Source organism: Biomphalaria glabrata, chromosome 2, assembly GCF_947242115.1.
Source record: "Biomphalaria glabrata chromosome 2, xgBioGlab47.1, whole genome shotgun sequence".
In the NCBI taxonomy this organism is placed as follows: Eukaryota; Metazoa; Mollusca; class Gastropoda; family Planorbidae; genus Biomphalaria; species Biomphalaria glabrata.
The window spans coordinates 48,273,658-48,299,068 of record NC_074712.1 but is presented as its reverse complement, the minus strand read 5'-3'; the positions used below and the strand labels follow the sequence as shown (position 1 = coordinate 48,299,068).

The window sequence follows — 25,411 nt, the reverse complement described above, 5'->3', positions numbered from 1 at the left end:
GGAGAAAAAAACTCCGAAAGCGTGTCTGCGAGAAACTGTTTGATGAGTAGAATCTTAACCTTTTAGGTTGAACTTCTTACACTCACGTAGATCTAAACGCTCAGCTTATTAAAGGAGAAAAACATCCTGTTCTTGGAACGTGTATACACACACACACAAGCTCTACTTCCCAAGGATCAAGAGTTAGAAGAATAAAGGTGTTGGGGAGGCTAAGTTGAGTTTTTTTAAAGTGTAGTTTTAAAATGACGGATTTATCTCTACGAATGAATAAGTTTCTTTATTTTTTTCTTCCCAGGAGTTAAGACAAAAGCCATGGCTTTCATTGAGAATGCCACGCAACGTGTTACCAATTCATTACGACATCACCATGTTCCCAGATTTCTACGGCAATGGCAGTACATTTTACGGCAATGAAACTATAGAAGTAAGTTGAAGATAAGATACTATAACATTGATCAAGGGTGGGGAGTTGTGAAGATATAAATAGCGTAAATAATGTTGATAATATTTGTAAATATTTAATTCAATTAAAAAGGAGCCAAAAATATAGCAGCCTTTTAATTTATTGTTTAGTTAAATGACGATTACGGATCTAAGAGTCAACCTTTCTACCCAGAGGTTTTCTCTCTTGAGCAGTGTTCCTCAAACTTAAATGTAGTGCCCGCCAAGCGTTTCCTGCATTCTGAGCTTCTGAATTCACTTATTCTCATAGTATGAAGAGGGCAAGTTAAAATGAGGTTTATCTTATCTTATATAATACAGACGTTACTTCAAAAAAGAAGATGATTACGTCCTACGCGTCATGCATTCAGTCATGCATATTAACCAATGACTTAAATTCTGCCAAGTCACTGGTTTTCCTGGCTAGCTCAGGCAACCCATTCCATGCTCTAATAGCACTAGGGAAGAAGGAGCATTTGTACAAATTTGTCCTAGCATATGGGACGAGGAATGTGCCTTTATCTTTGTGTCTTTCTGAGTATTTTATTAAATTTTGTTTTTGTATTTGAAGATTATGGTTCAGTGTTTTATGTATAATTGCTACTTTACTTTTGAGTCTTTTGTCCTGAAGGCTTTCTAAATTTAGTGATTTTACTAAAGGTGTTACTCTAGTTAAATGTGAATATTCGTTTAGTATGAATCTCACTGCTCTATTTTGTGTCTGTTCCAGTTTCTTAATGTTTTCTTGAGTTGAGGGGTCCCAAACAGAGGATGCATATTCAATTATTGAAAAAAAAAAAGATTTCGCACCCCTCCTTGAGAGGACCTTGCGCCTTCATTGCGAGGTGCACCCCACAGTTTGAGAAACTCTGCTCAAGAGTATATAAACAAAGTGACCGAATGTTGTTTTAGTTATATATTTAAAAAAATGTCCCCTGGAAGATATTAAATAATTGCAAAAAAAAAAAAAAACTTTTCCCAAACAAGTGATAGGATCATAGCGCACTGAGAAAGCTAAAAGGATGAAATTACTCTAAACAAAAAATTAATGGCAAAATATTTCTAATCGCACAAATTTATTATTGTTAGTCTAATTGATGCAGTTACACTTAATATAAGCTTTTGTCTTTTGATAAAAGTTGTATTGTTTTAAAACTACTCTCTCTGAAAAAGTTATTGAATTGACTATTTGCTATTTGTTTTACAATGTTTAGATCTCTCTCTCTCTCTCTCTCTCTATCTATCTATCTATCTATGTCTGTCTGTCTATCTATCTATCTATCTGTCCCTCCACTCCTCAACATCTATATAAAAGAGAAAGCGCCACAATTTTCCCTACTATTCAAACTGAAGAAAGTGTTGAGGAAAAGAAAGACGTGACTCAAGATGAAATCCTCCTCCTCCTCCTCCTCCTCTCAGTTGCAGGTCACAAGTCCAACACAGTTTATTCTGCTGCATGTCCACACTGTCTACATGAATGTGACCGCTGCTAACGTTGTGGACAACTTGACCGGCACTGAACTTGATGTAGCCAGAACGTTTTACTATCTTCCCAATGAGTACTTTGTCATTGAGACTAGCCGACCAGTTGACCGCCCCGTACGAGTGAAGGTTCAGTTTGAAGGTAGTTTGACCAAGACTATTGTTGGGATCTACAAGAGTACATACTACAATACCATCACCAAGAAGCAAAGGTGTTTTTATTTACAAACTTATATATCAACTTACTCTGTCTGTCTGTCAGTCTGTCTGATAAAAAGTTTGTACACGCTATCCCCCCCCCCAGCCATTCTCGTATCAAGTTTAAACTTTGCACAAATGTTCAGTGGCGTAGACAAGAAATGAATCGATAAAAAATAATTAAATAGTCAGCTATTACTGGTAATTTATTATTTTGTTTGATACCAAACATGAAGATTAAACCTTCAGTATTCACAGATGTGGTTAAATTTGTAGGGTTTTATCCCCTTAGATAATTGTACACGTTATCCTAGGTTCGAGTTGAAACTTCAAACTAGTATATATTGTACCTAACAGAAATGAATACCAAAAAAATGTACCGATTAGTTAATTAACTATTGGTAATGAATTATTTTGTATGAGGGAAAGAAATCGTACTTGACAGATGTAATGGTATAAGCTGAATTAGTCCCCTTGAAGAGGCTTGAGCCTTGAGCTCTAATTCAAGTCGTATTTTTTTATGGAATGGAAAACGCGATCACGGTAATAGTTACACATATACACTCTCCCTCCCCCACCCCCTTTTCCCCAACTGGTCCAGACAAGTGATAATATCATAGCGCGCTGAGACAAGTGATAGGATCATTGCGCACTGAGACAAGTGATAAGATCATAGCGCGCTGAGACAAGTGATAAGATCATAGCGCGCTGAGACAAGTGGTAAGATCATTGCGCACTGAGACAAGTGATAAGATCATAGCGCGCTGAGACAAGTGATAGGATCATTGCGCACTGAGACAAGTGGTAAGATCATTGCACACTGAGACAAGTGATAAGATCATAGCGCGCTGAGACAAGTGATAGGATCATTGCGCACTGAGACAAGTGGTAAGATCATTGCGCACTGAGACAAGTGATAGGATCATAGCGCACTGAGACAAGTGATAGGATCATAGGGCATTGAGAAAAGTGATAGGATCATAGCGCACTGAGACAAGTGATAAGATCATTGCGCACTGAGACAAGTGATAAGATCATTGCGTACTGAGACAAGTGGTAAGATCATTGCGTACTGAGACAAGTGATAAGATCATAGCACACTGAGACAAGTGATAAGATCATAGGACAATGAGACAAGTGATAAGATCATTGCGTACTGAGACAAGTGATAAGATCATTGCGTACTGAGACAAGTGATAAGATCATAGCGCACTGAGACAAGTGATACGATCATAGCGCACTGAGACAAGTGATAAGATCATAGTACACTGAGACAAATGGTAAGATCATAGTGCACTGAGACAAGTGATAGGATCATAGCGCACTGAGACAAGTGATAAGATCATAGCGCACTGAGACAAGTGATAAGATCATAGCACACTGAGACAAGTGGTAAGATCATTGCGCACTGAGACAAGTGATAGGATCATAGCACACTGATACAAGCGATAAGATCATTGCGCACTGAGACAAGTGATAAGATCATTGCGCACTGAGACAAGTGATAAGATCATTGCGTACTGAGACAAGAGATAAGATCATTGCGCACTGAGACAAGTGATAAGATCATTGCGCACTGAGACAAGTGATAAGATCATAGTGCACTGAGACAAGTGATAAGATCATAGCACACTGAGACAAGTGGTAAGATCATTGCGCACTGAGACAAGTGATAGGATCATAGCACACTGAGACAAGTGGTAAGATCATTGCGCACTGAGACAAGTGATAGGATCATAGCGCACTGAGACAAGTGATAAGATCATTGCGTACTGAGACAAGTGATAAGATCATAGCACACTGAGACAAGTGATAAGATCATTGCGTAATGAGACAAGTGATAAGATCATTGCGCACTGAGACAAGTGATAAGATCATAGCGCACTGAGACAAGTGATAAGATCATAGCACACTGAGACAAGTGGTAAGATCATTGCGTACTGAGACAAGTGATAGGATCATAGTACACTGATACAAGCGATAAGATCATTGCGCACTGAGACAAGTGATAGGATCATAGCGCACTGAGACAAGTGATAAGATCATTGCGTACTGAGACAAGAGATAAGATCATTGCGCACTGAGACAAGTGATAAGATCATTGCGCACTGAGACAAGTGATAAGATCATAGCGCACTGAGACAAGTGATAAGATCATAGCACACTGAGACAAGTGGTAAGATCATTGCGCACTGAGACAAGTGATAGGATCATAGCACACTGAGACAAGTGGTAAGATCATTGCGCAATGAGACAAGTGATAGGATCATAGCGCACTGAGACAAGTGATAAGATCATTGCGTACTGAGACAAGTGATAAGATCATAGCGCACTGAGACAAGTGATAAGATCATTGCGTAATGAGACAAGTGATAAGATCATTGCGCACTGAGACAAGTGATAAGATCATTGCGCACTGAGACAAGTGATAGGATCATAGCACACTGAGACAAGTGATAAGATCATAGCGCACTGAGACAAGTGATAAGATCATTGCGCACTGAGACAAGTGATAGGATCATTGCGTACTGAGACAAGTGATAAGATCATTGCGCACTGAGACAAGTGATAAGATCATTGCGTACTGAGACAAGTGATAAGATCATTGCGCACTGAGACAAGTGATAAGATCATTGCGCACTGAGACAAGTGATAAGATCATTGAGCACTGAGACAAGTGATAGGATCATTGATTAACTGAGACAAGTGATAAGATCATTGCGCACTGAGACAAGTGATAGATCATTGCGCACTGAGACAAGTGATAAGATCATTGCGCACTGAGACAAGTGATAGGATCATTGCGCACTGAGACAAGTGATAGGATCATTGCGCACTGAGACAAGTGATAGGATCATTGCGCACTGAGATAAGTGATAAGATCATTGCGCACTGAGACAAGTGATAAGATAATTGCGCACTGAGACAAGTGATAAGATAATTGCGCACTGAGACAAGTGATAAGATCATAGCGCACTGAGACAAGTGATAAGATCATTGCACACTGAGACAAGTGATAGGATCATTGCGCACTGAGACAAGTGATAAGATCATTGCGCACTGAGACAAGTGATAAGATCATTGCGCACTGAGACAAGTGATAGGATCATAGTGTACTGAGACAAGTGATAGGATCATTGCGCACGTAGACAAGTGATAAGATCATTGCGCACTGAGACAAGTGATAGGATCATAGCACACTGAGACAAGTGATAAGATCATAGCGCACTGAGACAAGGGATAAGATCATAGCGCACTGAGACAAGTGATAAGATCATTGCGCACCGAGACAAGTGATAAGATCATTGCGCACTGAGACAAGTGATAAGATCATTGCGCACTGAGACAAGTGATAAGATCATTGCGCACTGAGACAAGTGATAGGATCATAGTGTACTGAGACAAGTGACAGGATCATTGCGCACTGTGACAAGTGATAAGATCATTGCGCACTGAGACAAGTGATAGGATCATAGTGTACTGAGACAAGTGATAGGATCATAGTGTACTGAGACAAGTGATAGGATCATAGCACACTGAGACAAGTGATAAGATCATTGCGCACTGAGACAAGTGATAAGATCATAGCGCACTGAGACAAGTGATAGGATCATAGCACACTGAGACAAGTGATAAGATCATTGCGCACTGAGACAAGTGATAAGATCATTGCGTACTGAGACAAGTGATAAGATCATTGCGTACTGAGACAAGTGATAAGATCATTGCGCACTGAGACAAGTGATAAGATCATTGCGCACTGAGACAAGTGATAGGATCATTGCGTACTGAGACAAGTGATAAGATCATAGCGCATTGAGAAAGCTAAAAGGATGAAATTGCACTAAAAAAAAAACAAATGGCAAAATATTTCTAATCGCACAAATTTATTATTGTTAGTCAAAATCTATTGCAAATTTAATTTAATTTTAATTTAATTACACGATTGACTTAAACTAATTGATACAATTACACTTAATGTAAGCTTTGTTTTTTAATAGAAGTATTTTTGTATTTTCTTGTTTTAAAACTAAACTCCCTGAAAATAATTATTGACTTTACTATTTGCTATTTGTTTTACAATGTTACACATCTTTCTCTTTCTCCGACTCTGCGTCACTCTCTCTCTGTGTTTCTGTGTGTTGTGTGTGTGTGTTTCTTTCTTTTGTCCTCATTGAAGTAGAAACATTATTGCATATTAATTCTTCCAAATTATTTCCTATCGACCAGTCAACTGGCTACCTCCAAGTTTGAGCCCACATTTGCAAGACAAGCTTTCCCGTGTTTTGATGAGCCGAATATTAAAGCTGAATTTACTATAAGTCTACTGCACAGGCCTGAATACATAGCACTGTCTAATATGCCGCTCTCTGAACAGGTGAGACACAAGTCTTTAGGGGAAACTATTGGATCCTAAATTATCTGTTTTCATTCATTTCTTTTTTAAAAAGTACATATGAAAGAAATAAATGCTTTCTTATCTCTGTTTTTTTTTTGCCAAGCTTATATCAACTCAGATAATCAATTAAAAAATACACGATTAGTCAATTAATTACTGGTAATAAGTTATTTTGTGTGATACCAACTAGGGAAAATAATCATTTAGTATTCAAAGATATGACTAAATATATATTGTTTCGTCCCCTTAGATAACTGAACACGTTATTTCTTCCACACCCATTCTCGGATCAAGTTGAAACTTAAAACAATTATTTATTGCACCAAACAAAAGAAAAATTAATTATAAAACTAACCAATTAGTCAATTTGTTATTGGTAATTAATTATAGTAGCTTCTACATTATTGAATGATATAGTTGTAATTTGCGGAGTTTTTTACCGTATATAAACTCTCCCTGCCCGTTCATTAATTTTTAAAATTTTGCCTGTTTCTTAATAAAAAAAAACAACAACTAGTTTCTAGTTTCTCAAATAAATATTTGTACATTTATATTCCTTTTGATTACATAACATATTTCTGATGCATATTTAAATAATTTTGATTAATTTTGATTAGGTAAGCACGTTTACTTTAATTTTTATAAAATTTGCTTAGGGGTGTACGATGCTAACACTTTAATGATTTACAGACATAAAACAAGCAATACAAAAAAAAAAAGAATACTTTTTTGAAACGAAAACTTATGAAAGAGGAAATAACCGCTAATTTCTAGCATTTATCTGAAAATTACAGGGCTGATCTTCCTTTGTGGCGTTCAGTTCGAAATATAGGTCTTTAATTTGGATTGACAAAGTAACGTAATAGTGTTTGGTTTTTCTAGTGCCCAACTTTGGTTGTGTTAAACAGAGCAAGAGTTTGAGATCTCTAGTTTAATTATACGAAAAGATTTTAAACTTGAAGATGTACTGCTGCTCAATGTACTTGGACCTGTTTTAACTCAGTAGATCTCATACACATTGCATGTTTCAGCCAAGACCCTCGGACCATGCAGACAGCTTGTACGTGTCCAGGTTTCAAAGGTCAGTTAAAATGAGCACCTACTTGGTCTGCTTCATCGTGTGTGACTTCAACTTCACGGAAACAGTTTCAAACTCTGGAATCAATGTAAGTCAAACTCCAATGGACTCTTGCAGGCATGGCAGGGGTGGTGGTGGAGCCTAATCGATCTCTAGACAATGTTTGCTTAGATCTATAAAGTCACATTGAAGTGGCCCAATATCAATTTGTTCGAACTGTTTTAAAATGGTAGCAGGCTTAATGCAGAATGTTATGTATCTACACTGTAAGTATACTTCAGTAATTTTGAACGAAGAACATTTGAGCAAGTGGAATAAAAATATTTATCAGACAAGGTTTAGGCAGACCCATAAATAGTTAGCTTTTTGGCTTTTCTTTACCATCTTCAAGCATTTGGTATTTCCTCTTAGAAACTTTTCTACGAGAATGTCTAATGAAGTCAAGAATAGACCACATAAACCAGATCTGTAGTTAAGTTTATTTCACATGGAACAAGATTTAATTATCACAGGTTCATGTTATTTAAAAGTAGTGCACACACTCACCAGGACTCCAATGTTGAAAGTAGTGCACACACTCACCAGGACTCCAATGTTAAAAGTAGTGCACACCCTCACCAGGACTCCAATGTTGAAAGTAGTGCACACACTCACCAGGACTCCAATGTTGAAAGTAGTGCATACACTCACCAGGACTCCAATGTTGACTTACATTTCTCACCTCTTTATCTACATGTAGAAAATCAAGCAATGTTCTGGTTGTATTTAGATAGGCGACAAGCAGGACCTAGCGCATTGGGTTTAAGTGTCTGTAGGCTAGCATGCTTTAATAAATGACAGTCTTTTATTAGGAGGTGGGTTTGTTTGGTTGGTACCGGGTATTTCATAGATTTTGATATCCGTACTGAGAATGTGGAAACCTTTATGTTTACTTGCAGTTCGGATTCCATGGTTGAAGGCTTTTTTAAAAGCATTTTTTGATGCTTTTCTTGTTTTTCTTTAGATTCGAGTGTATTCAACACCAGACAAAGTTGATCAAACATTGTATGCCCTTGACATGGCCAAACATACATTAGACATATATGAAGAAATGTTTAATATGAGCTATCCTCTACCGAAACAAGGTAAGAACTTTTGGTTTTGGGTCGTTTAGTTTTTGTTGTTCTTGTTTTTGTTTTCTAGTGGTCCCGGAAAGGTAAATAGACGCTATTAGTTTAGTGTGGTCTGTCTATCCGTCCGTCCGTCCCGTTTAGATCTCGTAAACTTGAAAATATATTAAAAATTCGACATCATGATATTTTAGACCATTTAAAGTTCTGATGCAACGGCTACTTTTTCTTTTCTGAAAGCGAAAAATTTATGCAAACGTTTTTTTTTTTTACAGTTGTGTTGCTAAGTTCAGTAAGTTCTTTCAGGTGTCCTTATTTTTTTAAGGGCATGTTAAATCCCCAAATTGAAATATCAACAAATCTGTCACTATTTTAGTGCCTATATGTTTGGATGGATCATTTACTGAAAAAAAATATTTTTAAAAATAATCTACATTAAAAAAGTGAAATTTTTCACGAAAATAGGGTAAAATAGTCACACAAAAAATGAATACACATGTCAAGATATTGAAATATCCAATAAATATTTTCCAATGAAATTTGCACAGTGTATTCAACATTTAATTCCAATCACAATGAGCTACAATTATTACAATCAAAGAGAAAACTTTATGAATTCTTTAGTTTGGGAACCATAAAACTGTCGAAACTTGTTCTTTGGATAACGATTCAGGTAGACATGCGAATTAGGCAGACATGCGAATCAGGCAGACACGCGAATCAGGCAGGCGGCGAATCTCATCAGGCGAATCTCAACAGGCGATGCTGAATCTTGCAAAGTTCCTTCTGACCTCAGGGTCGTTGTCCGTTCTGGCCTCGGGGTCGCCAAAATAATGCTGTGGGCTAGTATCTTGTTCCACTTCACAGCTATTTCATTAACTAGTCCACATTAGCCAAAGAACATTACAGTAAACAATATAAACTTGTTCAAGACTTTCTACTACTGTAAATGATGCGTTTATTCATAACTGGGAAATCTGTCTTGTCTACTGATCCGTCGTTACGTATCTATCTCTACAACTAATCAACCTTCTTCTAAGCTATCGCCATGTTGTTCTTCCTTGTTCGCCTATTCACTTACGTCATTCGTCTGTCTTACTACGTCACTACTTTTACCGTCGCTAACAACAATGCACAATATATTTATCTACCGAAACTAACATACTCTCTAACTAAACTAGTACACAACATATGACATCAGATAGGCCAGGTTCACATCTAACTGCACCTTCACTTTCACCTGGACCGTTACGGCACCACACAAGATCTGTCAACCTTCTTTCTCCATTCATCTATGTCATTAGCCTTTGATAGAATTTCATTCTGATATTATTTCTGAAAATATTGAAACCTGCCTTTTTACTTCCCTGGGTGGACCACTTAGGGGGCCGATTTTGAGTTTGTGTTTCCACACAAACTGTCTTTGTAACCTTGTTCTTATTTATTTTATTGTATTTATAAAAGCATTACAGCATAAAGAATGTTTCTCTTCATATTCAAGAGTCGAACTGAATGTGGTGTTTAAATAAGAAGTTTTAAGTCACCCAATCTTCTCACTCGAAACCTCTTTGACTTATTTAGACTTGGAATCTAGATCTAAATCCTCCCGCGCCATTTGGTGCTTAGGGCGGCAATTTATTTCTACAAAGATCCTTAGATGAGCTGTTTGATCGATTCTTACCGTTTCTGTATCAAATGTAGGCTACTAATTATACTATAGTTTATTTTGTGTTTTTTGTTAATATTTTTTTATCAATATTCAGTTGGCTTTTTGTTACAATAAAAACATAAACATTTCAAAGTTTGTAAAGAAATGAATGAATTTCTCTCCAAACAAAAGATCTTATTGCCATTCCTGATTTTGTATCTGGTGCCATGGAACATTGGGGTCTGATGACCTTCAGGGAGAGCAGACTGCTGTATAACCCAAACAGCTCATCGATACCTGATCAGATCAACGTTGCTTTGGTGGTTGCACATGAGATGGCCCATCAAGTAAGTTGCAACGCCTGTACAGTATCAATAAAAGTTCCTATTTTATTACTGTGCATGATAATGTCTATTTCTTTTGGTTTTCAATGCTAACAAATATTTGTGTGTGTGTGTGCGCACATCAACATCTGTGAATATGTGACACGAGCCAATGTAACAAAATTTGAGAGGTTACCGTAGTCCTACAAGATTTAAAAAATGAGAGAAAAAACAATCATTGATATTGTTTTCTCTGAATGTACAATCATGACGGTCACCCTACAAGATTTAAAAAATGAGAGAAAAAACAATCATTGATATTGTTTTCTCTGAATGTACAATCATGATGGTCACCGTTTTTTTAAATTGACAATTCCTCGAATAATATTTAAAGTTTTAATCAGACACTTTAGGATGCATGGTTAGGTGGCACAAGCCGCTTGGCTATTTAACAAGTGGGCTGGAGCTGTTCCATTTTTTTATATAAAAATTGTCCTCGAGATTGTTTGCTAAGAGCCCAGCATAAAACATTCTACCAGATATAGCCCCCCTCCCTCCACTAGACCAAAAAAAAAAGTTTTTTTCCAAGTGGCACTGAGCATGCTTTATCATCAAAGACTCGCTATACAAGAACAATGCAATATATTATTTCAAAAGCAATCGACTATCAGACTGTAACGTTTCATTTCATGTTTGTTGCAAGTGGTTTGGCAACATTGTCACCATGGATTGGTGGAACGATCTCTGGCTAAACGAAGGCTTCGCAAGTTTTATGGAGTATCTTGGTGTAGACGGCAAAGAAACAGACTGGGATATTGTAAGTAATAGATTCACATTGAAACAGCTAACCATTGTCATAAATTAACTCGGTACAATCGAATGCCGTGTTATGTACATTGTAGGCCTACATCTGCTTTTTTTTTTGTTCCCGGTTTTTGTTCCTGGTTATTTCACAAAGTAAACCTACCCGGTTAGTTTACTGTGTAGAATTATGAATTAATTAATTTATTGAATTTGCAATATTTTCAGGATAAAATTTCAATGAAATAGTATTTCATATTTTATTAAGAAGAGATACCAGTAAGCCTACGTATCATATTCTTCTACTTGTTATGAAAGTCTAATGTCACCCTTCCATCAACTAAAATGACGGCGTGCCACACAAAATCCATCAAATACTTTTCTTCCTTGGTTTGAATATCCAGGGTGTTTCATGACGCTCACTTGAACTTCGGACCATAATGTTGTCATCACTTCTCTTCCTAGTGAAAACAAAATCCGCCAGATGTGAAAGTTTATTTTTTTTTATGTAGATCTAGTTAGTAATTATTTTGTTGCTTTGATATTACAATAGCACTAAATGTGATCCGAATTTCAACTTGATTATTTCTCCAGCTCAACAAATTCTTGGACTTTGACCTTTTCCCAGTGATGACTGAAGACAGTCAGATCTCATCACATCCAATTATTGTTGACGTCCATTCACCCAATGAAGTAAATTCAGTTTTCGATGCCATCTCCTACTCAAAGGTCAATTCATTGTTATTTTTAATTATACGGTAAAGGATTTCATCCCACAGACCCGTATGGGTTTTAATTTCTCTTAGTGGTAGAATGGTAAAGTGCTTGGCTTCCAAACCGGGGATCCCTGGTGTGAATACTGGAAAATTTAATTTCGGGATCTTTGGGCGCCTCTGAGTCCACCCAGCTCTAATGGGTACCTGACATAAGTTGGGTAAAAGTAAAGGAGGTTGGTTGCGTGCTGGCCAGATGACACTCTCGTTAACCATGGACTACAGAAACAGATGACCTTTACATCATCTGCCCTACAGATCGCAAGGTCTGAAAGGGGAACTTTACTAAGTTAAGTACACCTCATAGTTCCTGATGTAGCATCCGCCCTTGACATGGTTGAGTACAAAAACAAAACTTTATGGTTACTATAGTACCGGTACTAAAAGTCTAAAAGTTCTAAAACGTTGTGTTTTTTTTTAAATAGTCTTCAGTTTTTTGTTTTTTTTTGTATAGATAGACCAGACTGACTGTGCTCATTACATTAGAGCGTTATTCTTTGGTCCTTAGGGTGCTTCTGTTATTCGAATGCTGGAAGCTATGATTGGCAAGAAAACTTTCTTTGATGGGGTGTCAGTGAGTAGATTTTCTTAAGTTACACATTTAATGTTATAGATGTCTAAACAAAACTACATAGATTATAGTTTTAAAAAAAAGTTCTCGTATTAATTGATAGATAAATACTTTTCTCCTAAATGTTTAAGAAATATCTAAAGGACTTCCAATGGGGCAATGCCAGAACAGATGATTTGTGGCAGGCTCTTTCTGATGTAAGTTTTGACTTCCTTCATCTACATGTTTTCTCTTTGTACGCTTTGCTTTGAATAGAACTTTTGTTCCCTTTTTGTTTGGTGAAGTTCTTTGTGCAAGTAGATCTATATATGTATTACATTTACATTGGTCAGTATAAATAACAACAATTTCTCAGGTCAGTGAGGACTATAACGTAAAGCATGTGATGGACACTTGGACAATCCAAGATGGGTTTCCGTATATCAACCTAAGTTTAAACCAAGACAGTTCTGGTCAAACTATTATCTCCGCAACACAGAAAAGGTTTTTAATTTCTTCCAGTAGTGAAGTGGATGAAAGCAAATCTCCGTTCAAGTAAGTCATGTGACTAAAACTAAAGCAGTTCCAAAAGTTTTAGTGTTCAATAAGCTTCTATCTTGTAACATGTGTACAGGACACTATCTTAGAAATACAGAGACAACCTATATACTGTATGGATTTAAAACTAATTGAGGGATGCAATAGACTCACTTAATGTGAACATATTTAATTCTTCACATATAAGAACCATCATGCCAGGATTCCTAAAACTTGCCTTGACGTCGAACTGCACTTCAAAATAACACAAATCCAACATCTTTTTTTCCTACGATTTATATACGAAAGTCACATTCGTGTGAATCCTCCCTGTAAAGATGGGATTTAATTTCCGGTTTCATAAAGTCAACTAGAATGAAAACAAGATAAAATATGTAATATTTTAGAATTATTATTATTGGATATTGCTAAGTAAAATATTTACATTGAAACAGTTAACATTTGTCATAATGAGCTCAGTACCATTGAATGGCCAGTTATGTACAATGAAGGCTTACACCTGTTCAATTGAATGGCCAGTTATGTACAATGTAGGCTTACACCTGTTCCATTGAATGGCCAGTTATGTACAATGTAGGCTTACACATGTTCAATTGAATGGCCAGTTATGTACAATGTAGGCTTACACCTGTTCCATTGAATGGCCAGTTATGTACAATGTAGGCTTACACCTGTTCAATTTTTTTGTTTTGCACAATATAAATCATTTGATTATGGCTAAAAATTTAAGAACAAAAAACCCACTATTGAATATTTCTTGTTTAAGATATAAATGGTATGTCTCCTTGGATTACCTCACATCGGAAAATGTGTCAGGAAAAGAAATTATGGACATGAAGAATAGTGAGTGAAATCTACCTCATTTTAGTTTGTCTTTTAGTTTATGCTTTGTATTTTTAATCAAACATTTTCTACTTTCTATATATAAATAAGTCTCCAATGCAAGGTCCATGATCAAAGAGTTTTCTAAATGTTAATTACAATTCAAATCCTAAAATAGAGTGTCTGTGCAGTGTGGCTTCTTAGACCTCAGTAAAAATGTCACAAGCGTTTTCACAGTCAAATTCTCTTTGTATTCGTTTTGATTTTTTATTAAATTCTACAGAGTTGAAAAAGTGAAACAAAATGGTTTGTTAAAATGTAGAGTTTATCAAAACGTCCGTATTCTGTAGACAGGATCAAGTGAAAACACTTGAAAGTAGTGCGGGTAGTGCTGTTGAAACGCATTTAGTCTAAAGACATTTCTAAACCCAACATTTATTGTTGAAGAGACCGATAATGATTTTAACCTTTAATTAACCGCTAAATTGAAATTATTGATACGGAAATAATAGAGATTGACTTAAATTTCTCTTACTTTGATTACAGTTAATGTGACTAAAGACTTCGATTTGTCGAGTCCCAACAGTTGGATCAAATGTAACCATGGTCAGATGGGCTTCTACATTGTTCTTTATCCAAATGAAATGTGGCTTAAATTCTCCAACTACTTACAACAGACGCCATCTAGTGTCAGTATTCAGCTTCTATTAACTTTTTAGATTTTTGGGAGTGAAGAAGGGGGAGTTATAATTTTAAAAAATTAAAAATATATTTCTGATAGTGTTTTATGGTTTATGTAAGTAAAGTATGGAAGATGAACTGTGATATAGTCTCTATTTTCGCAAATGCATGCACATAAAACATTGTAAGCTTAATGGGTATTTAGTTCATGAAATGGGAAAATCTATTTTCTTAGTAAGCTACATTCTGTTCAATTTCATCATCCGTCTTAATGTGTCATTAAAAAAAACTTTATTATATTGCAATTGTATATATGAACATGTAATGATTTCACATCTTTTGCTAATATTACGATGATACATCTAACACACACTCACATACGATACTCGGATTTGATCTAAATGACCATTAAACTTCTGTACTATTCGAGACTTCTGTTTTCTAATGCTATTCATCATTTCTGGCTCTGAAACTTGGAACGCAAAATCTGCTATCGATATCTGACAGAGCTGGCTCCTGTCCAATGCTGACCGTGCAGGTCTGATCAACGATGTCTTCCTTCTGGCAGAATCAGGGAAGCTCTCCTATGATACAGCTCTGGAGATGTTGAGCTATCTGTCACAAGAAAACGACTATTTGCCTTGGACGACAGCCAACCGAAGAGCCTTTAGTTATATAAGCACGATGCTATCTCATGATTCTAGCTACATACTTTGGAAGGTGATTTATTCTCATTCTTTTATTAATTTTTTTTTGGATAATTTAAGAAAGTAATTCTGCATACCAATTTTCGAAATAATTGACTTATGAAATGTCTAGCTAGTTATTGTATCTGCTTTTTTTAAACATACTTTTACATACTTTTTATAGTTTCACATCAATATAAATTAATCATTTTAAATGTCGAATTTCTTTATCTTTTTTTTCTGCCTTGAAAAATACGAAAATGTAGAAGTTTCTTGCTGCTATCATCAAGCCTATTATAGAAAGACTCGGTTTTGAGGATACTGGAACTAACAATGACAGGTGAGATCAGAAAGGAACACACACACACACACATAAACACATTTTATATACATATTATACAATCTTCTGTATACACCAAAACTAAAAGAAAACAACAAATCTCTTAGCAAACGTCACAAAAACACTATTTAATGTTTACGCTATTCATTGAGATATTGAACTTTATTCTTCGTCTGGTTTACTAGCTAAATGAATTAAAACCATTTGGAACGTTTTTGTACCTAGGGATTTTTCAAGCCTAGAGTTTATTGACTGAATGCTTAAGAAAAGGTTTACGGGTCGGGTCACACATCCGGGCTCCCATACTTCTCACATGACAACATGAGGAAGCACAGAACCGCCGTGCAAGCCCCTCAGCCCCCTGGATGACTAAACAATCATCCTCGAACTAAAATGGACGAACTATTATTTAATTATAAATTGTAATATGCTGTACTATTTGATGTCAAGTATTTTGCTTTTATTGACATGTAATATATACTAAAAATAAAACAAAAAGCGAGTCGACATAAAAGTGCTTATTAATTCCTGTCTAAGACAACTCAGAGCTCTACTCCTGGACAAGGGATGTTCTGTAGAGATCAATTCTATAGTTCGCAATGTCACACAGTTGTTTCGTCATTGGTTGGATCAAAATATTAAGTAAGTATTTCAGAGACAAAACACAATTCAATATTTACCAGATTAACATTAATTAACTTTATTCTTGTAAAATCTACTTCAAATCAATGTATCCCAGACTCGTTACAGTCTTAAAGCTATGCTCAATACTAAAGCTTTTTATAAATTAAGACCATAAATTGAAAGCAACTTAAATGAAAAGATGTTCCTAATATGAGTTGTTTATACAACTACTAAGCATACACAAGAGTTGAAATACAGTTAGATGATTAAAAAAAAACACGCCATAAATCACTTGATCTATTTATCTATTGCAGACCCTCGGCCAATATAAAGAGAGTCGTATATAACTATGGAATGAAATATGGAGGCACAGATAGTGATTGGCAGTTGGTTTGGGACAAATACTTGACAGAATCTTCTCCTCAAGAAAAAGAAGCACTGGCCGTATCACTGAGTCGTGTGCAAAAACCGTATCTAATTTCTAAGTAGGAATCTTCTTTATAAATGTCTGTATGGTTTCTTTACTTTGAAATGATCGCATTCAACTATTTCAGTACTAAGTAACTGAGTTTAAAGAAGAAAGATGGAAACTTGATCTGTTTAAAGCCTGATCAGAGGAGAGGATGAGCTCCATAGCAGATGATTAGATTAGCAGTTCTATTATACATCGATTTGAGTAAGTGGGGGGGGGGTGACTTTAAGGTGAACCAGCGTGTTCTGCTTCTGAGACTGAGTCAATCAATATCCTGCATTTTGAGTTGCGTAAATGCATTTACCTGGCGTTTATTGCGCATGCGTTATTCTTGTTAAATTAGAGCAGCCCAGAAACAAAAAAGAAAGTAAAGAAGAAAGATCTGGACGGGACGAGTTGCATTTGTAAACCCTAGAGCTTCATTGATAAGTTATCGTTCTTTATAATGATATTTGAAATTAACTTTAGAGATTGATTCTAACATCATTAGGTTGTTGTCTGTTGATTCCATATCTTCATAGATTGCTTGATAATATGAAAACCCAAAACGGCATTAAAACTCAAGACTTCTTCACTCTAGTAACTCACGTTAGTGCTAACCAAGTAGCCAATCATATCGTCTGGGACTGGGCGAGACAAAACTATCAATTTTTCACAGAAAGGTATTAGTCATTCTTGTTTAACTTTTGTGTTTATCTTTCACTATTTTGTTGATTCATTTCTATTGAATTTTGTATTATATATAATAGATCAAAGAAAGGCATTATCCCCCATTTTAAACAAATGAAATATTGTTCTAAATAAAGTGAAACCAAATAAAAATGCAATTATTTTGTGAGATAAAAGAAATCATCCCCATGCTGCTAACAGGCGCCCGGTGATACTCCATTAAACTACCTCTATGGATAGAATGTTGATATTTACATAGAACACAGTTCAACACACTCTTTCAAACGAATATCCGTATACATGGAATCTTTAGAGAGGTCAATGTCTTCGACAGAGGTCTGGTTGTAAAGTTCCACTTTCAGACCTTTTGGTCTATGGGGCAGATGATGTAAAGGTCATCTGTTTCTGTGGTCTACGGTTAACGAGGGTCTCATGTGGCCAGCACAATGACCAACCGCCTTTACTTTTCTCCAACTAATGTCATGTACCCTTTAAAGCTGATTGGACTCAGAGGCGCCAAAAATCCCGTAATTAAAATTCCCAGTCTTCACCAGGATTCGAACCCGGGACCCTCGATTAGGAAACCAAGCGCTTTACCGCTCAGTCACCGCGCCTCCTCATCTGGTTGTGGATGATGTCATTTCTGGGCATAGAGATGTTTATGTGTTATGGTTTTTTGTTCTCTATAGAGACAGTATTTTTTTTTTAAATTATGGGCTTCTAGGATCCATAGGACAGACTAGGTAAAGCTAACTGGGTCTTTCAAACCACTATGAAGTATACTTTGACAACATTATAAAATAATGTTCCTCCTTATTACAAGATATTTATATGCATAAAATTAGGAAAAAAAAACACTAATTGCAGATCAAAATAATATTTCAGATTTACAATTAACAACAGAAATTTTGGACGAATGGTGTTCTACATTGTCAGAAACTACGCGACGGAGGTGAAGCTACAAGAAGTAAGAACTTATTTATCAGTGCTGAAAAAAATAATATATTTCTATTTCAGTCTGGAGAGATAATGGTGTTGGCATTCTTTGATAGAAGTTGGAGAGTCTGCGGTAACCAGACAAGCTGCGAGTTGGTGCATTTGAAGGTTTATGTCCTAGGCTGTTGTTTTTTTTGGAAATATTTTTTTTATAGTCTACCCATTTGTCTCTTCTAGCAGAGCTTATAACTTGTCTATCCATTTGTCTCTTCTAGCAGAGCTTATAACTTGTCTACCCATTTGTTTCTTCTAGCAGAGCTTATAACTTGTCTACCCATTTGTCTCTTCTAGCAGAGCTTATAACTTGTCTACCCATTTGTCTCCTCTAGCAGAGCTTATAACTTGTCTACCCATTTGTCTCTTCTAGCAGAGCTTATAACTTGTCTACCCATTTGTCTCTTCTAGCAGAGCTTATAACTTGTCTACCCATTTGTCTCCTCTAGCAGAGCTTATAACTTGTCTACCACTTTGTTTCTTCTAGCAGAGCTTATAACTTGTCTACCACTTTGTTTCTTCTAGCAGAGTTTATAACTTGTCTACCACTTTGTTTCTTCTAGCAGAACTTATAACTTGTCTACCCATTTGTCTCTTCTAGCAGAGCTTATAACTTGTCTATCCATTTGTCTCTTCTAGCAGAGCTTATAACTTGTCTACCCATTTGTCTCTTCTAGCAGAGCTTATAACTTGTCTATCCATTTGTCTCTTCTAGCAGAGCTTATAACTTGTCTACCCATTTGTCTCTTCTAGCAGAGCTTATAGCGTGTCTACCTCTTTGTTTCTTCTAGCAGAGCTTGTTGATTTATATTGTTCAATGTCGTGATAATGGAAGTTCTGTATTTGAATGCAAACTCTTTTCAACAGTCTTTTCTACAATGGCCAATCAAAATCAAAAAAGCTAATCAAAAATAATTGGTAAAAATATTCCTAATCTCACAAATTTATTTTTGTTAATCTAGATCAGTGTTTCCAAAACTTTTTCCTTAACTTTAGCGAACAATTTTAAATTTTTTTTAAGAGATTAAATCACTTGGTGGCCTACTTTTAAGGGGCGGACTGGCTATATGGGCAAACGGGCAAATGCCCGGTGGGCCGGTACCAAATGGGCCGGTCTGGTCGCAACCAAAGAAATAAAAAAAATTTCAATGCAGACAACTTTAAAAACAAAAAGTGACAGCAGCAAGACACAAAGGCCCGAACACGTTTTCTTGTTGTTTTTTTAATCCTTATTACAGTTAATTTTCTTTGAAATTCAACAAGAATATCAACAAAAAAAAAACACTATACACTGTACGTATTATCATTTGCAAAACGTTAGACTCGTTAGACCGTACCTTCTGCTATGCACGAGCGGCATGGACTGCTTTGATGTCTTCGAGGTTGTGTTTGGCCTAATCATTTTGCTGGTCGTCCTTTGATGGCACTCCCAATTTTTTTTTTTTTTTTGCTCTTTCCCTCCCCCGTCTTTTAATGGTTCCAATGAAATTTAACCAAAAAGAGGGATGAGAGAGGTTAAGTTAGAAAACATTGATATAACGCAGCAAAAAAAAAAAAAAAAAGGCGCGACAATTAACTCTTTAACAATACTTAATAGAAATTAACTTTAACACATACACACAGCCGCGAAATTGCAAACCAACCAACTTATTCACAGCTCAATATGGGTATAAAGCTCTACTTTCTGTAAAAGCAAGTTTCTTTTCGTTTATTTTAAATAACATAGATCTAAACATACTACACTCAAAGCTTACCAAAAAATTATTTCATTAAAAAATAAATCTAGATCTTAAATCAATTTTTATACTACTATAATTAATGGCAAACTTATGCTTAGTATGAAGTCATTAATGATGAAAATTATTACAATAATTACAATAATTTATTATACGCTGTCACATCCGATATTTAATGAAAGGAGATTTATATCTCTATATATAATTCTCTTCTTCCCTCAACAGTTTAAATGAGAAGAAGAAGTAAAGGAAAGATCACTCTCTTATTTCTGCGGATAGTCCACGAGAAAACAAGAAAGGGGGGGGGGAGAGAACACGTGGGTATTCACACGTCGCTACGGATGGCTGCGCGCTGGACTGTCAAACCCTGCCCGCTCCCACCTCCCTTCGTCTTGCGGGAGGTTTGGACTAAAAACAAACTATCTTCAACTCTGAAGGAACATCCGAAACATGTCAAACATTTTACAAACACTAAATAGCAGGGCCGGACTTAACCATTGTGGATAATCGGATTTCGCTGGGCCAAGTTTGGGTAGGGAAGCGGATAATTTGTGAGATTTAAAAGCTTGTATTAGAAAATAAATTCGTCTATGTATTTTATTCATTTTTTACTACGTACAGAATTACTTTACGAGCCTTGCGTATAGCAAAGTCATAGAGTATATCATAATAATTCTGTTTCCTACATAGATCACGCTCAATAGCAAGAATTACCAAATGTTTCAATCTATCTTTGAGAATTGTTGACCTCAAGTAACTCTTCATTAGTTTGAGGCGCGAGAAGCTTCTTTCACCAGACTACACAATTACGGCTAAAGCATAATGCCGTTTTTATTTATCGCGCGTAGGATTGGCGTTTTCCATATTTAATACACCCCAAAATGACAATTTTTTTATCTATACATTTCCGTATATTTTAAGGACTTTTTCGTATATTTTGCAATTTCGGGAGATTTCCAGGAGCACCTGGTAAATCGACAGGAGGGCGCGGGAAATCTGTTTTAATTATAAAATGGTTTAATTTAATAATTTATACACTTGAATTAGCGCGGGTCCTATGAAAGTGCGGATCCTTTGAAAGTGGAGGCCCACTGCGGTCGCTTAGGTTGCAGTGGCCTAAGACCGGTCATGCAAAATAGCGGCGTATGTTACGCCGCCGGTCGACTAGTTTTAAATAATGGGTCATAGTATATTCATATACAAATCGCGTTTTTGAGAATGTACTAGGAGGAAGCAAGAGCTTTTTACATTAAGTAAGTGCCTCTCTAACCGGTCTCCTTTCTCTTATCTTTTAATGGAATGGGCTGCCTGAGTCAGCCAGGAAAACCAATGATTTAGCATATTTTCAGTCACAGATCAACATGCATGACTAGATTGACACAAGAAATGCGTAAGACGTAACAATCTTATTTTTTGAAGAAAGATCTGTAATCTATAAGTAATATCAAAAAGCTTCAAACTCATTAGGCTGCTATTGTATTGTTTATAGTTTTCAGACTACATACATGTATAAATAGAATACATAGAATATAGAATACATTATGTATTCCTACGAATGCATACATCCAGTTTTCGATGCGTTATCAAACTTTATATATTTTGTAGAGAATTAGACTTACACCTATAATATAACACATGGGCGTAGCCGGGGGAGGGGAGGGTTTCAAAAAATCACTTGCCTCAGACCTCGTAGTCTGAATGGGAGACCATTGAGACAAATATTTATTGGATGAAAGTGTACAAACCAGTCATTGCGAATTGGCTGCAGACCCACGTAGCAAAGTAAAAATTGTTTTCTTTTTTGTATTATTTGTTGCTTTTTTCCCCCCTCTATTGAGCCAAGAACAAAGATTGATGCACACCAGTAGACCACAAGGTCTGAGAGGGGAACTAGCTACTTTACAACTAGTAGTTACAACTTTACAACTGCAAACTACAGTCACCAAATTTCATGAGCGTATCCAAAAGGGGTTTTGTGGTTTCCCTTCCCCCTCCAATAGAAAAGCTAAAGCAAAACTATAGTTACCATTTTCTACCAGTCGCTGGACTCCATTGAATAGCAGATTTGGTTTTTGAATTTTTTTAGAGGAAGAGTAGCAGCTAATTGCACTGTAGATACCTCAGAATATGCATTTTGAAAGCTTAAAATAACGGAAATAATGCTTGGTTCCGGGGCTTCGCCCCGGACCCAACTGAGGGAACTTGCAGCGCTCCTCCGGACTCCCTAGCTGCCCTTTGGCGGTGTGTACTGTCTTTCCACTAATTATAGGAAGAGAGTATTCTAGGGTAGAAAAACTTTAAAAGAATGAAAGATCAGAATGTAATGAAGATTAATTAGATATAAACACACACTAATATATATTGCGGAGTGGGGTAAAAATCCCCCCCCCCCCACCGAAAATATATGAGATGCCATTTGTGGGCCTGTTTATATGGTAATGCCCGGGCCGATTTTGATACCCAGTCCGCCTCTGCTACTGTTTAATTATTCTAGTTGTTCGTGGAACACCTATTTAGGACTTCCGGAACACTTTAAGGGTCCTGCTGAACACAGTTTGGGAAACACTGGTCTAGATCTATTACAAATTTAATTATATGACTGATCCAAAAACTCATTGATACAATTACGCTTAATAATCTTTTTAAGAAAAGCATTTTTTAAATTTTATTTCGTGTTGTATCTCAGGTGAAAGATTTGTTTAGCCGATTCCCCGATGCTGGGGCTGGAGAAAGATTCCGCAGAATGGCCATCGAGACCATTGAGACAAATATGTCTTGGATGAAAGTGTACAAACCAGTCATTGCGAATTGGCTGCAGACCCACGTAGCAAAGTAAAAGTTTGCTTTCTTTTTTTGTATTATTTGTTGCTTCTCCCCCCCCCCCCTCTGAGCTATTGAGCCAAGAACAAAGATGGATGTACACCAGTAGACCACAAGGTCTGAGAGGGGAACTAGTTACTTTACTTACAACTAGTAGATCATATGTTTTAGTAGTTTACGACCAATGGATAGTGGATGTACATTTGATGACGTATTTGAGAGCCAATGTTGCATTGAACTAATGGTACTGAATGAAAAAAAGAAAGAAATTAAAAATGGATATAATAGTCTTGGGTGTAAAGTTCAATGGATTTGTATGAGTATAGAAATAAAAATTGCTGTTTCGACCATTACTGATATATATTTATGACCACGTAAATTGGCTGTTAAATGTTTGTCTATTATAGTGGTATCTGAAATACTATAATGTCAAAAATAATCATTACACATGGAATAAGAAAGGTACTAATTCAATTGACAACTACAATTTCTTTCCCTTGTTTGGTGTCAAATAGAATAATTAAAAATAATTAATTAACTAATTGGTTAATATTTTTTGTTGATTCTTGTTTGTTTTTTCAAGTACAAGATATAATTGGCCAAGCTTTCAACTTGATGCGATGTTGGGTGTGGGAGAAATAACGTGTACAAAAGTTGAATCAGACAGAAAGACAGACAGAGTTGATAGAAACTTTGTAATAATAAAAGCAAAAATGCTTTTCATCACAAGCTCTATTTGTTCCTTAACAAATACTAGTACAGTCTACAAATAAAACAAAGTGACACAAAGGAAAATACAATTTTGACGTATAACTTTTGTGACGCTAGACGAGGAATGGTAACTCGTGACTGACAGTAGCAGAATTTAAGTCATGACTAGACGCATGACGCGTAGGACGTTCTCATCTTCTTTTTTTTTTTAAGTAACGTCTGATATATTTTTTAAAAAAGGTAAATACAATTCTTATGGGCATGAGCAATCCACCAGGTCTTGCACTGGCGTTGTTTTGTTGTTGTAAAGTGGTGTAGTTGTTGTTGTAAAGTGGTGTAGTTGTTGTTGTAAAGTGGTGTAGTTGTTGTTGTTGTAAAGTGGTGTAGTTGTTGTTGTTGTAAAGTGGTGTAGTTGTTGTTGTTGTACAGTGGTGTAGTTGTTGTTGTTGTACAGTGGTGTAGTTGTTGTTGTAAAGTGGTGTAGTTGTTGTTGTTGTTGTAAAGTGGTGTAGTTGTTGTTGTTGTAAAGTGGTGTAGTTGTTGTTGTTGTAAAGTGGTGTAGTTGTTGTTGTTGTACAGTGGTGTAGTTGTTGTTGTTGTACAGTGGTGTAGTTGTTGTTGTTGTAAAGTGGTGTAGTTGTTGTTGTTGTAAAGTGGTGTAGTTGTTGTTGTAAAGTGGTGTAGTTGTTGTTGTTGTTGTAAAGTGGTGTAGTTGTTGTTGTTGTAAAGTGGTGGTGTTGTTGTTGTAAAGTGGTGTAGTTGTTGTTGTTGTAAAGTGGTGTTGTTGTTGTTGTAAAGTGGTGTAGTTGTTGTTGTTGTACAGTGGTGTAGTTGTTGTTGTTGTAAAGTGGTGTAGTTGTTGTTGTAAAGTGGTGTAGTTGTTGTTGTTGTACAGTGGTGTAGTTGTTGTTGTACAGTGGTGTAGTTGTTGTTGTTGTTGTACAGTGGTGTAGTTGTTGTTGTTGTAAAGTGGTGTAGTTGTTGTTGTTGTAAAGTGGTGTAGTTGTTGTTGTTGTAAAGTGGTGTAGTTGTTGTTGTTGTTGTACAGTGGTGTAGTTGTTGTTGTTGTAAAGTGGTGTAGTTGTTGTTGTTGTAAAGTGGTGTAGTTGTTGTTGTTGTAAAGTGGTGTAGTTGTTGTTGTAAAGTGGTGTAGTTGTTGTTGTTGTAAAGTGGTGTTGTTGTTGTTGTAAAGTGGTGTTGTTGTTGTTGTAAAGTGGTGTAGTTGTTGTTGTTGTAAAGTGGTGTAGTTGTTGTTGTAGTACAGTGGTGTAGTTGTTGTTGTTGTAAAGTGGTGTAGTTGTTGTTGTTGTACAGTGGTGTAGTTGTTGTTGTTGTAAAGTGGTGTAGTTGTTGTTGTTGTAAAGTGGTGTAGTTGTTGTTGTTGTAAAGTGGTGTAGTTGTTGTTGTTGTAAAGTGGTGTAGTTGTTGTTGTTGTAAAGTGGTGTAGTTGTTGTTGTTGTAAAGTGGTGTAGTTGTTGTTGTTGTACAGTGGTGTAGTTG

General features: G+C 36.2%; 1 protein-coding gene across 3 annotated transcripts in view; it reads left to right on the top strand.

The window, feature by feature from the left end:
* Positions 1-23,742, top strand: part of LOC106074289 (glutamyl aminopeptidase-like) — a 32,987-nt gene extending 9,245 nt beyond the window's left edge. For all 3 annotated transcript variants that reach the window (XM_056021034.1, XM_056021032.1, XM_056021033.1), the window contains exons 3-22: positions 296-424; positions 1,861-2,135; positions 6,352-6,499; positions 7,552-7,686; positions 8,602-8,722; positions 10,548-10,702; positions 11,382-11,495; positions 12,074-12,208; positions 12,761-12,826; positions 12,955-13,020; positions 13,179-13,357; positions 14,127-14,203; positions 14,729-14,871; positions 15,371-15,583; positions 15,816-15,889; positions 16,427-16,531; positions 16,828-16,998; positions 17,507-17,647; positions 18,540-18,621; positions 23,067-23,742. In XM_056021034.1, coding sequence (XP_055877009.1) covers positions 296-424; positions 1,861-2,135; positions 6,352-6,499; positions 7,552-7,686; positions 8,602-8,722; positions 10,548-10,702; positions 11,382-11,495; positions 12,074-12,208; positions 12,761-12,826; positions 12,955-13,020; positions 13,179-13,357; positions 14,127-14,203; positions 14,729-14,871; positions 15,371-15,583; positions 15,816-15,889; positions 16,427-16,531; positions 16,828-16,998; positions 17,507-17,647; positions 18,540-18,621; positions 23,067-23,216 — 2,679 coding nt within the window. In that variant the 3' untranslated portion in view covers positions 23,217-23,742. The remainder of the gene's footprint in view (positions 1-295; positions 425-1,860; positions 2,136-6,351; positions 6,500-7,551; positions 7,687-8,601; positions 8,723-10,547; positions 10,703-11,381; positions 11,496-12,073; positions 12,209-12,760; positions 12,827-12,954; positions 13,021-13,178; positions 13,358-14,126; positions 14,204-14,728; positions 14,872-15,370; positions 15,584-15,815; positions 15,890-16,426; positions 16,532-16,827; positions 16,999-17,506; positions 17,648-18,539; positions 18,622-23,066) is intronic.
* The last annotated feature ends 1,669 nt before the right edge of the window (positions 23,743-25,411 follow it).